At 53.3% G+C, this 12998-nt stretch overlaps 1 protein-coding gene and 1 pseudogene across 1 annotated transcript; one reads left to right on the top strand and one right to left on the bottom strand.

The window, feature by feature from the left end:
* Positions 1 to 4043: 4043 nt before the first annotated feature.
* LOC140001369 (dynein light chain 1, cytoplasmic-like) lies at positions 4044 to 4289 on the bottom strand (annotated as a pseudogene).
* On the top strand, positions 4200 to 12409 carry LOC140001368 (uncharacterized). Its single transcript, XM_072032803.1, has 4 exons — positions 4200 to 6826; positions 7428 to 10292; positions 10465 to 10612; positions 10744 to 12409. The coding sequence occupies exons 1-4, from the start codon at positions 6758 to 6760 to the stop codon at positions 10860 to 10862; spliced, it is 3201 nt and encodes a 1066-aa protein (XP_071888904.1). The 5' UTR covers positions 4200 to 6757; the 3' UTR covers positions 10863 to 12409.
* Positions 12410 to 12998: the final 589 nt, after the last annotated feature.

Genomic DNA, 12998 nt, shown 5'->3' with positions numbered 1-12998 from the left:
TTCTCACTCAGAAAGCAGGAAGGTGGCTGACAGACTCCAGAATACTAAAATATGAAGCTATACTAATTGAAAAGGATGATTTAACTATAACTACAGAGTCTGTTTTGAATCCTGCCTCCTTCTTGTCAAAGGGAATTGAGGATCCAATAAATACGGAACATAACTGCTTACATTTAATAAATTACCAGGCAAAGGTAAGATTAGATTTGCAAGAGGTGCCCTTAGAGGAAGGGGAAATATTGTTTACAGATGGGTCTTCTAAGGTGGTACAAGGAAAGAGATGTAATGGTTATTGCATCATTGAAGGACCGGATGGGAATGTCGAAGAAATGGGAAGACGGCCTAGCAATTGGTCAGCTCAAACCTGTGAATTATATGCATTAAATCAAGCATTAAAATAATTAAAAGGGAAACAGGGAACTATATATACTGACTCACAATATGCATATGGGGTGGTACATGCATTTGGAAAAATATGGGAAGAAAAGGACTTAGTAAACAGGAAGGGAAAGGAATTGGTTCATGAAGAATTAATTAGACAGATTTTGGAAAGTCTGTTACTACCAGAGGAGGTTGCTGTGGTGCACGTGAAAGGACATCGAAAAGGAAACTCCCTAGTTAAATGGGGAAACAGGATTGCAGATGAAAAGGCTAAAGAAGCAGCTTTGCAATGAGAGGTAGAAGCAAAGCTGCTTCTTGTACCTGAAATAAAACCTCCACCTGAAAAGCAAATATTCAGTAAAAAGGAAATAGAAGCCTTTAGGGAATTAGGAGCAAAGGAGTCCGAAGGATGGTGGACTCTCCCTGATGGGAGAGAAATGGTAAACAAACAGATAATGAGAGAAATGTTAGCCGTTCTACACCAAGGAAGCCACTGGGGAGTCCAGGCAATGTGTGACACCGTATTAAGAAAATATATACGTATAGGCATGTACGCTGTAGCTAAACAAGCGTGTAATAGTTGCATAACATGCCAACGAGTGAATAAGAAGGCTCTACGGAAACAACCCCTGGGCGGACGGGAGCCAGGGCTTCAACCTTTTCAGAGCATCCAAATCGATTTTACTGAATCACCTAAAGTAGGCAGATTTAAGTACTTGCTGGTGTTGATTGACCATTTGTCAGGATGGGTAGAAGCTTTTCCTTCAGCATCAGCAACAGCTAGTGTGGTGATAAAGGTAATCCTGGAACAAATAATCCCTAGATATGGGATTGTTGAAAATACAGATTCAGATCAAGGAAGTCATTTCCCTTCATCTGTTTTACAAGGATTCATGGGAGCCTTGGGAATAAAATGGGAATTTCATACTCCATGGCATCCTTCCTCATCAGGGAAAGTGAAGCGAATGAATCAGACATTAAAGAAACATCCGTCAAAGCTGGTTTTAGAGACTAAGTTTCCCTGGACAAAGTGTTTACCTTTAGCACTTCTCAGAATTCGAACTGCTTCTAGAAAAGATGTAGGAGTTTCACCATATGAGATGTTGTTTGGACTACCGTACCTGGGTAGAAACGGTGAGATACCTGTTTTTGAAACTAAAGATATTTTCCTCAAAAATTATATGCCTGGATTATCTTCTTCCTTAGAATCTCTCAGGGTTCGTGGACTGTTGGCTCAAACTCCGCCTTTGGAATTCCCAGTACATTCATTCCATGCAGGAGATAGGGTCCTGATACGCACCTGGAAAGAATCAAAACTTCGGCCTGAATGGGAAGGACCATTCCAAGTACTGCTAAGCACTGAAACAGCTGTAAGAGCTGCGGAAAAAGGTTGGACTCACTATACTCGAGTGAAAGCAGCTACCGACCCTAGCGCCTGGGAAGTTGTTCCTACAGACGACTTGTTGAAAGTTAAAATCAAAAAGAAAAATCTCGTAACAGACTCTGAGCAGGATAAAAGCTTACAGTTGTAAACTAACCCTTTATTTTCACAGGTAACTAAAAAGGACAGACCTATAACAAATTGAAGTGCTCCCAGGAGGAGTTTATTATAGTAGTAGTGTACATCTTATTCTTTGTATTAATAATTATTTGGAAGCCTAAGGTTAAAAAACGATGATAGGGAAGAATCAACTATTAATTGTGTACCTCTCAGAGGAGGCCTTGGTCAAGTGGAAACTTGGAAAAGCCTTGGGAATAAAATGGGAATTTCATACTCCATGGCATCCTGCCTCACTTCAAAGCACTTCAAAGGCTTACCACCCTTGCCAGTGAATTGGCAGAAAAAGTAGGCATATTTACATCCTTGATTGCAGTTGTAGTAGGAGTTTTGACAGCCATTGGTTGCTGCATTATCCCCTGTGTAAGAGGACTAGTACAGTGGTTAACTGAAACCGCACTACTGAAACAAATGACCATGGAGCCACCACCTTACTCAGATAAGGTGATAATGAGGAGATGGAAAGCAAAGAAAGCAAAGAAGAAGAAATCTACCAAATTACACCTTAGAGAAAGGTTTTGCAAAAATCAACAGTTTATGAAGAAGAAAAGGGGGGAATTGTGGGAATAGAAATGTTGTTTTTGCAGAGTTACATTGTTTAGAGGGAAGGAATGTGGTACTGAGATATGCTTACAGTGATGAGAAAGCTTAGCAGGCGACCTTGTAAAATGCAGACAACCAGATTCCTTAGGACAGTATTAGGTGAAAATTGCAGTGTTAAGTCAAGTCAGATAAGGGAAGAAACATTACCCCTTCAAGCAGTAAAAACGTCAAAAGAAATTTGAAATTTAACAGGCCGGCAACCGAAGGCCATGCGTTGTTTGTGAAGCATCAGATAGATTGTGAACCTGGATTACTCACTCAGTGGGGAAACAGGGGAGGGTCCTGTCATCAAAAGGTATATAAACTGTGTTTTGGAACTAGTAGGCACGCTCTCCTGCTTGTGGGGCGCCCGCCATTGCAATCGCAAATAAATTACTACTTCACTGAGATCCTCGCCTGAGCCTAAGTTATTGGCTACGGAGTGTTTCTCACATAGGGCAGCTCATCCAGCAGCGTGGGCAGGGAGGCCTGAGTGGCACCATCAACAGCATCTTGCTGCTTCTTCTCTGACATGTCCGCATTCTTGATGCCTGCCTTTCAGACAGTCGCGGTTGCCTCAGGGGCTCTGCTCACGCCGCCACTGCTCCGCTTTTAGGGGATTTGCTTCCAGGGCCTAGGAAAGTTGGGGATGCAGTACCCTTGGGGTTGGTTTTGGGCTCTGGGTTTGCCTTATCCCCTGCAGGGGCAGGCGTCTGCCCCTGAGCCCAGAGCCCAGGAGCGGCTCCTGCACTCGCGGCTGCCCCTGCGCGGGCTGCTGCCGCTGCTTCTGGAGCCTTCCTGCAGCCTCTGGCAGCTGGCGCCTGCTTGGCGGCCGCACGTTGGGCTTGGCAGCCTGGCATCTGCGGGCCGTGCCTGCCCATGGAAATCAAAATTGTTAAAAAGGAAATGAAATTTGTTAAACAGGTCCTAACCCTCGTGAACCCATGTTGGCTGGGAGAAATGACTGCACTGTCCCCCAGGCGCTCTTCAATAACTTCAAGGATAATCTTCTCCCTAATTTTAGCAGGCACTGACCTGAGACTGACAAGCCTGTAATTACCGGGGTCTTCTTTTTGCCCTTCTTGAAAATTGGTACAACTTTTGCCAGCTGCCACTCTACTGGGGCCTCTCCAGATTGCCAAGACCATAGAAAAATAATTGAGAGAGGTCCCGCAATGATGTCAGCCAGCTCTCCAAGCACTCTGGGATGAATCCCATCCAGATGCATGGACTTGTATGGATCCAACTCTTTTAATTTCAACATTTTAAATTGGGGCTTGGCCCAATTTATACAATATTACAATTATTACAATAAATACAAACAAAACAAAAAAAACAATGAATACATTTTGTTGGTATTTTTCCTTTATATTTCCACAATGTAACAACTTCTGCTATAGCATAATCCCTGCCATTGCCCTTGAAGATCAAGGTTTGTTTCCTCAGGAAGGCTGAAGTAACCAGCCATGGGAGCCAGCAAAGTCCTGTAACCAGATGCAAGTGTCAGTGGGAGTCCGTGGTTCTAACCAGACTCGAAAAGAATAGCAACTTGGCTGAGCTAGAAGTAGGTGAAGTGCGTGCTCTCAGGAGTCACGTAGCTGCCGCAGTTCCCTCCTGTGTTGCAGTGCCAAGTGGGATTCTATTTCTTGTCAAATTCCTTCCCGATTTGCGCAGCAATGCCCTTCTCGATGTGCTTCGCCAAGGCCTGAGTGGCGCAATCAACAGCATCTTGCTGCTCCTCCTCTGACATGTCCGCATTCTTGATGCTTGCCTTTCAGACAGCCGCGGTTGCCTCCGGGGCTCCGCTCGTGATGCCACTGCTCCACTTTTGGGGGATTTGCTTCCAGGGCCTGAGAAAGCTGGGGATGCAATCTCCCACCACGTGCACAGGCACTTTGCAGCGAACAGGGAACACAGCCAATACCAGCAGCCCTGTTGGCCTGTTGTGGTTTGACTCAGGTGGGCAGCTGAGCTCCACCACAACCGCTCTCTCACTCCCCCTCTTCTCAAAGAGGAAGGGGGAGAAAATACAACACAGAGAACTCGAGGTTTGAGATGAGAAAGGTTTAATTAAAGGGAAAGGGAATGGGGAGGAAAAAAAGAAACAAGAGAAACAATAAGTCAGTGCGGAAGCACAGATAGAGGGAAAAAAAATATTCTCTGCTTCCCATCAACGAGCGATGTTCGGCCACGTCCTGGGAAGCAGGGCCTCAAAGCGCGTAGTGGTTGTTCAGGAGGAACAGCCCCCTCCCCCAGGAGAGCCCCCCTTTTTATTGCTGAGTGTGACATCAGGTGTTATGGAATATCCCTTTGGTTGGTTTAGGTCAGCTGCCCTGGCAATGCCCCCTCCCCATCACTTGCCCACCCCCAGCCTGCTGGCTCTTGGGGGCTTGGAAGGAGTCCTGATGCCGTGCCAGCACTGCGCAGCAACAGACACAACACTTGAGCGATATCAGTGCTGCTCCAGCTACGAGTGCAGAGCACAGCACTGTGTGGGCTGCTGCAGGGAAAAGGTGACTCCAGCTCAGACAGACCCAACACAAGTACTGTTTCTGAGAAGCTTCTTAGCTCCTCTCGTAGTGCCTGGACTGCGTGCAGAGTGTTATTTTCTAGTTCTCCAGTGAGTGAAATTCCCTGGTTCGGTTTCCTAGAGGATTATGTGGAGTCCTCGTAATTCTGCGTGCGGTCTCAAGGGGGCTTTGGCGTTGTGGGTCTTCAGTAATAGGTACATGTGGAATTATTGCCCCCAGGGTGCAAGCTGCCTTCCAGCCAAGGGGCAACACCTTCCTGCATTTATTGCCGCAGAGCCAGTACTACCCCTTGCCATTCGGGACAGGCCATCCCCTTACAGGATTCTCATGTTGTATCTGCTGTACAACAACTTCTACTGTTACTGTTACAAGTGTTACTCTAGAGTGAGGAGTCACTCCCTTCACAGCAATACTTTGTCTCAAGCAGATCCAATACTTTGTCTCAAGCACGTACACTTACACATATACTTCCTTGCTGGTGCAGCTCCTGCTGCCTCGGCTGCAATGTTAGGGTTAGAGGGAGCATAACTTGATTCCTCCTGCGGAAAAGGAGTCTTATTGTTTACCTGTAAACTTGAAGCGGGAATTTTCATCGGACCTGCGTTGTGGCCAAAGGAGCAAAGTTCCTTTTAATGGCTTTTCAGGCCAGACAATTGGACAATATCTAACCTGTGCTTTTTTATCCTTTTCCCTAGTTTTGGGGTTGTTTTTCCAATTCCTTCTCTTTCTCCCCAAAGGACGAGCTTTACGCACAATTCCGAGGATTGTGCTTCTGAAGATCTCCAAGGATGGAGACGCCACAGCCTCTCTGGGCAACCTGTTCCAGCAAAGACACCGTTGTGTTACCAACACTGTTTCAGGCACAACTCTGAAGCATAGGACCTGCTTCAGCAGCCAGAGAAGCTGCAGGCTAAACAGCAGCGTGGCACAGCTGTGGCTCTGCTGCTGAAAGCTCCTCCACAGCTTGCTCTTAAAGCAAGGAGCAGGAACTCGTCCTGCGGCTGCCCAGGGCTTTCCTCTCACAGCCCTGCCAGAGCCTGCCTCAAGCCACCTCTCTGCCAGCTCCACCGGCTCCCTGGAGCCCACCTTCTCTGGGAGCACTTCACAGTGCCTAGAGCCACAGGCCTCTGGCTGCCCGGACACGGGAGGAATCCCTGCTCCTGCTCCTGCTCCTGCTCCTGCTCCTGCTCCTGCTCCAGCTGCACTGCCAGGGTGGCCTGATGGGCGTCCAAGCTCGAGTGCAGTCTCTGCTGATGTGTGGGCAGTCAGGCAAAAGAGCCAGGAAGCTTACGCGGACGACCGAGCAGAGCATCTCCTGGCAGAGCAGGTAACGCGCAGTTACCTGGGAGCAGTTAGGGAGCTAAGCTAACTGCCCTGAGAAAGACTGAGCTGGGGCTGAGCCGGGGGCACTGGCTGGAAGGAGCCAGAGGTACCTGCCAATGCAGATCCTGCTGTGGGTGTGTGAGACGGTGTCCCTGGGGTGTCTGCCAGCATATGGGCTTGAGGGCCCCATGGCAACCACCGGGGCATTGTGATGCGTACCCAAAGGCCATTGTGACACGGAGGGGTACCCACGGCAACGGTGTCCCTTATAAAGCCCGAGCCCCGGGCTGCCCACTCACTCTCAGGAGAGCAGCTCTGTCAGGAGGCAGCAGCTCCCCTGGGTGCCTGTTGGAGTTCTTGGTCAGAGGACCTGGAGCATAGCATGGAGCAGCAGAATAAGGATGACTCCCAGCCCGCTGAAGGGCAGCGGAGCGTGCAGGAGCGGCGCCAGGTGAGGCTCAGGGAGCGAGACAGGGACAGCAGTGTGACGGGATGGCACCGAGAGCACCAGGATGAGGAGAACGGTGCTGGAGCGAGCCGGCCAGCTGGCCCTGAGCCCCTCCGGCCTGGACACAGTTGTTCCCAAACCTGGGGTTTCTCCATGAAGAGCCCACCCCCAGGACAGCCAAAGCCCATGTGGCCCTGGCAGTTCTGTGCCCACAGGCACAAAGAGCAGCGTGGCCTAATTCAACCTGGCTGTGCGCAGCCAGGAGCTGCCTCCACCGTCCCTCCATGCGGACAGGCTGCCGGTGCGGTCGTGCCCAGAGAGCGTGCGTCACACTGGCAGCTGCCACACGGAGTCGGGAGCCCCAGGACGGTTCGGTCGAACATCTTTGGCAGCCCTGGCAGCCTGCGATGAGCAGGCAGCACTCGCAGGAGGAGACAGGCAGGGCATTACCCTGGCAGGCTGAGCCCCGCTCTGCGTGGGCAGCTGCCAGGGCGTGCCGGGGGCCGCTGCAGGGCAGCTCACAGCAGCACTTCTAGTGGGGACACGGAGCAGAATGGCAGAAATGGCCCAAGTAACTTGGCCTTTCTTCTCGCTTCTCTTGCAGATGGAGAAGAAGCCGCAAGACATCAAGACACTGCCTCACCGTGGGGTGAGGCAGGCCGAGAGAATCCAGCTGCCAGCCCTGCCGCCTTTGCCAAGGCAGGCAGCGACTCAGGCAGCAGCACCCAAGCAAGTGCCTAAAGCAGAGACATCATCATCTGAAAAGGCCACTTGCAAGCTGCCCCCTCTGCAAGCAGCAGCCTCTGCTTCTTCAGGGGGAGGAAGGGCAAAGTCATTGGGAACAGAGGCCCGCAGCCAGCAAGAGCTTTTGCCACCTCTTCCCTGCATCTCTGGCAACAGGGACAGAGCAGTGAGGGCAGAGAGGCGGGAACGTGGCCCACACAGCCCTGTGGCCCCTGACGAGGACATGGGCAATGCAATACGGTCCTTTGTGTCCACCGTCATAACAAACGCTGTAGCCTGCAACGAGGGAGCCAGCAGCAAGGCAAGGCTTTCTCCCTCAAGCAGAGTTCCCAGGACCAAAGGCCCCAGAACACCACCTCTCACCACAGCAGCGGCCCAAAACTGGAAGAGTCGGCACTCGTCCAAAAGCAGCCTTGCATCCCCTGACGAAGAAATGGAAGACCGAATAAAGGCCTTTGTCTCCACTGCAATAAGAAATGGCCTTGCCTGGAACCAGGGAGCCATGAGGGAGGCAAGGCTTCCTCCCGTGGGCAGACCTCCCACGAGCAAAGGACACAGAACACCACCTCAGCCCGCAACTGGGCCCCAGAATTTAAAGAAGAGCTGGCACCCTGCCCCACACAGCCCTGCAGACTCTTGCACGGCACTGCAGGACACAGCACACTCCCGCGTGTCTGAAGTGCTGCAGAAGACGCAAAAAAGCTGGGAACACGGCCAACGATCAGCAGCACTTGGGGACCTGGCACAAACGGGGTGCAAATTGAGAGCAACAAGTTCAGCCGGGGTCCAGACAGACCTGGAGAGGACGTGGACGACTTCTCTGCCAGGGCCTGATTCCCGGGTATGCGCAGGAGCAAGGGCTTCCAGCAGAGACCCTGCAGCAGCTAGCCCAGGCCAGGGTAAGAAGAAAAAACAACAGAGAGAGAAACACATCAAACCCAGGCAGGGGACAGGCAACGAGGGGACAAGCCAAGGCCGGGGCAAGAAAGAGAGCAGTCCTGGGGGATGCGATGAAGAGGAGGAGATCGTCATCATCAACTCCTGGATCAACCCCAGGTTCGCCAGCCTCTTCACAGACGCACAGGACGTTCCCCAGGAAGAGGGCAGCGCAGCCAGCAGTGTGGACAGGGAGGCAGCACAAGAAGCAGAACACCCAGCAAGCGCCTCTCCTGGCTCGCTGCAAACCACGGACACTGTCCCATCAGCTGCTCCCCAGGAAGAAATTCCTGGGGAAGAGAGGCACAGCACGCCTCTCACCACAACAACAGCAGCACAGAGCAGGCCAGCAAGTCCTCCAGCAGCCCCTGCTCTGGAAGATGAGGGACACAGGACGCCTCCCCTGACACGTGGGGCTCCACAGTCAAAACCATCGGCCTCTCCAAGCCCCAGTGAGCACAGCACTGCGGTGATGGTTGAGAGCCAGGGACGTGCCCGACATGCCTCCAGTGCCTGTGATGACGAGCTGGATGAAGGAGTCAAGACCATCGTTTCCACAGTCATACGCCGTGCTGAAGCCATGAGCCAGGGAGCCGTGAGCAAGGCAGCAAGTGCTCCCTCGGCCACAGGACCCAGCGTGCCTCCTCCCACAGCAGAGCCTGCAGACTCTACATCCTCAGCATCTGCCTTGGCTGGAGCACTGGGGGACTTGGCACGCACGGGGAGCACAGGGAGAGCAACGAGATCAGCCGGGGTCCAGACAGACCTGGAGAGGAGGCGGACCACTGCTCTGCCAGGGCCTGATTCCCGGGTATGCGCAGGAGCAAGGGCTTCCAGCAGAGACCCTGCAGCAGCTAGCCCAGGCCAGGGTAAGAAGAAAAAACAACAGAGAGAGAAACACGTCAAACCCAGGCAGGGGACAGGAAACGAGGGGACAAGCCAAGGCCGGGGCAAGAAAGAGAGCAGTCCTGGGGGATGCGATGAAGAGGAGGAGATCGTCATCATCAACTCCTGGATCAACCCCAGGTTCGCCAGCCTCTTCACAGACGCACAGGACGTTCCGCAGGAAGAGGGCAGCGCAGCCAGCAGTGTGGACAGGGAGGCAGCACAAGAAGCAGAACACCCAGCAAGCGCCTCTCCTGGCTCGCTGCAAACCACGGACACTGTCCCATCAGCTGCTCCCCAGGAAGAAATTCCTGGGGAAGAGAGGCACAGCACGCCTCTCACCACAACAACACCGGCACAGAGCAGGCCAGCAAGTCCTCCAGCAGCCCCTGCTCTGGAAGATGAGGGACACAGGACGCCTCCCCTGACACGTGGGGCTCCACAGTCAAAACCATCGGCCTCTCCAAGCCCCAGCGAGCACAGCGCTGCCGTGATGGTGGAGAGCCAGGGACGTGCCCGACATGCCTGCAGTGTCTCTGATGAAGAGCTGGATGAAAGAGTTGACACCATCGTGGCTGCAGTCCTACTCCACTCTGTAGCCATCATCCAGGGAGCGGGAGCCCCAAGCAAGGCAGCAAGTGCTCCCTGGGTCACAGTGCCCAGGGTGCCTCCTCCCACACCAGAGCCTGCAGAATGTACATCCTCGGCCTCTGCCTTGGCCAGAGGCCCTGTGGGGGAGGCCAATGAAGCCCCTCTCGCTGCAGCAGCAATGCCACAAGAAGAAGGTGGAGAAGGGGCTTCTCCTTTGGCTGCAGAGCCTCTCCGGGAGGCCATCACAGATCTCCGCCCAGCAGCAGCTGACGAAGCAGGAGCAGCAGCCACTCCCTTGGTTCCTGGGCACCAGGTAAGCACAGCACACGTGGTGGGCACCAGGCATCCAGGGCGGCCCCAGGCAGAAGCAGTGCATTGGGTGTGCGTGCCGGGAGCTGCTTGCTGCTCTGCATTTCCACATGCCCCAGGCACAAGGGCTGACATCCCTTTCCTCAGCTGCCCGTGCTGTTCCTCTCCCCATGCAGGTGGCCATCGAGCAGGGAGGCCAAGCGCAGTCCTCCTCCTGCACCAAAGATACGCCAGCGGATGAGCCAGCAACATCCCAGACACAAGCGCCGTCCCAGGATCTGTTGGCCGGGCCTGTTCAGCGCAGCGAGCAGCACCAAGCACAAGGTTGGCAGCACCACGCGCAGGGGGGCTGGCTGGTCCTGGGCCACCCCTCCCCGGGGAAAGGCCTTGGAGGGGGGGACAGGCTCGCCCAGCACCCGCTCAGGCCCTAACCTACACCTCTGTGTCCCCCACAGGCACCCTTGACCTCGCACAAGCCCCGGCGCGCCAGCCACGGCCCTCCCGCATCAGGAGGGCACTTCGCGCGCTGCGCAGGGCTTTCCGCTGCAGCTGCATCGCAGGACAGCGAGAGTAGCCGCGCCCGGCTGTGCCAGTCCCAGGAGGATGCTCGGAGCTGGCAGCTGGCCCTCAGGAAGCTTTGCAGCACCCACGGAAGCATCACTGCGAGGCACAGGACAGCGCCCCAGGAATTCAGATGCCCCACCACATCCTGCCCCCAGCCTCAGCTCAGCTGCAGCTGCTTTCTGCTCTGAATAAAAGCTCAGGCAGACTTTTGCCCCCAGTGCTCCTCTCTGTGCCATTGATCTCAGGAGAAAGAGCGGTGCAGGCCATGCCAACCCGGGGCCTCTCACAGTCAGAGAAGTACAGAATCATAGAATCTACCACTGAACCGTGTCCCTCGGCACCAGATCTACACGGCTTTCGAATGCCTCCAGGGATGGTGACTCAACTACTTCCCTGGGCAGCCTGTTCCAATGCTTCACAACCCTTTTGTTGAAGACTTTTTGCCTAAACCTAAACCTAAATCCACCTAAACCTCCCGCGGCCCCACTTTTTCCTCTTCTCCTACCGCCTGTTGCTTGGGAGATGGGACTGACCCCCACCGCACTACAACCTTCTCTGAGGTCCTTGTACACAGTGATAAGGTCTCCCCCAAGCCTCCTTTCCTCTAGGCTACATAACCCCAGCTCCCTCAGCACTCCTCACACGACTTGCTCCCTGGGCCCTTCGGCTGCTCCTTTCCCCTTCCTCGGACATGCTCCAGGACCTCCACGTCCTTCCTGCAGTGAGGGCCCCAAAACTGAACAGGGTATTCATGGCGCGACCTCACCAGAGCTGAGTACAGGGGGAGAATCAGGTTCACAAACCACGCGATGCTTACTACTACACCATATATGTACAATTTTATTTGACCAACCTTTATTTTCCCCTTTTCCTTTTTTTTTTTAATTATTTTTTTCTTCATCTCTCGTGACCAGAATGCCCGTGATTTATTTATTTATTTATTTGTTTGTTACTGATTTTTGCCCTGATTCTCCTGCTTTTCTTAGCTATCCTCCTCATTTTGCGACTGTGGGACATTCCCCTTATCTGCTTAAAATACTTCACCTGGTATGCTACTGCCATGCCCGCACAATCCCTTTTGAAAATGCAAGGTTAGTGGAATTTTCCACTGCAAGAACCTGACGTGCTGTCAGCAGCCTGCAAGCTCTCCTGACGTGCTGTCAGCAGCCTGCAAGCACACAAGGGGAGGAAGTGCTGCAACAGCCGGTGCTCACCAAGCAGCTGCCCGGCAAGGAAAAGACAGTCAGTAGGACATGTGTCAGGACACTTTTCCTGCCGATGCGGCCAAATTCACCTGAGAAAGAAACAGGAAAAGTCTCTTTCTTTCTTATGTGGGACTCCGGGAAGACAGGCAAAGTTCTCCGAGAGCTGAAAAGTGGGCTTCTTTACCTGGAGGAGCTCAAAGCAAAAAACAAGAGCAGCCCCACTTTAATAAGGAAGGAGGCACCCAGCCCAGGTACTAAGACACGCTGAAAAGCAAGAAAGGAGGAACAGTATTTAAGCATTTCTGGCACTGGAAATGCAGCGCGGGGCTTCCCCAACAAAGAAGATGGGCCCTTGTGCTTTGGCCACTGCTCATGGGAAGGTGCCAGATGGCATCACTGCAGAGAGCCCTGGAGATGGCCTCAGTGTCTGGGAGCTTCCCAGCTCCCTCCTTTTTGCCCCCTACAGAAGAGCTGGGCTAGGAAGAGCACAGCCAACACCCTCAGCTCAGGAAAAACCCTCCACGGGGTTCCCAACTAATAGGGAAAGCCTTGAGAACCGGCTCTGGCTACATGCTGGCTTGCCCACTCGGGCCACAGGCAACGCACAAGCGCCAGGCAGTACGCATCCCGTCCTTCTGCTGGAGCTGGGCTCTTCTGTTGTGCATATTGCCAGAGCAGCAAGGGGCCCCTGGCACACCTGCACTTTGCAGGCTACCGCTGGGGCATTTCTTCTGCTTGAGGAGGCGGGCTGTGGGGTGGCAGCTGCAGGAGGGAGCAGGCTACGAGGGCAGGACGAGGCTGCAAAGCCCACCTTGTTCAGTGCGAACTGCCTGTGCACGTGGTGGGGTATTGCATCCCCAACGTGCCCAGCCCCTGGAAAGCAAATGCCCCAAATCCCCTTTCAGCCGTGCCCTGGGGACGGCAACAAGGCCGCCAATGCC

The sequence above is a fragment of the Anas platyrhynchos genome, chromosome 1, assembly GCF_047663525.1.
Source record: "Anas platyrhynchos isolate ZD024472 breed Pekin duck chromosome 1, IASCAAS_PekinDuck_T2T, whole genome shotgun sequence".
NCBI lineage: Eukaryota > Metazoa > Chordata > Aves > Anseriformes > Anatidae > Anas > Anas platyrhynchos.
This window is presented reverse-complemented; position numbering and strand designations above follow the sequence as displayed.

What these genes read in the sequence shown, in the direction of transcription:
- LOC140001368 (XM_072032803.1), top strand. Translation starts at nt 6,758, where the DNA reads ATGGAGCAGCAGAATAAGGATGACTCCCAGCCCGCTGAAGGGCAGCGG. An exon ending in GCGTGCAGGAGCGGCGCCAG is followed by an intron (nt 6,827 to 7,427) that starts GTGAGGCTCAGG and finishes CTTCTCTTGCAG; the next exon opens with ATGGAGAAGAAGCCGCAAGA. An exon ending in CGAGCAGCACCAAGCACAAG is followed by an intron (nt 10,613 to 10,743) that starts GTTGGCAGCACC and finishes TGTCCCCCACAG; the next exon opens with GCACCCTTGACCTCGCACAA.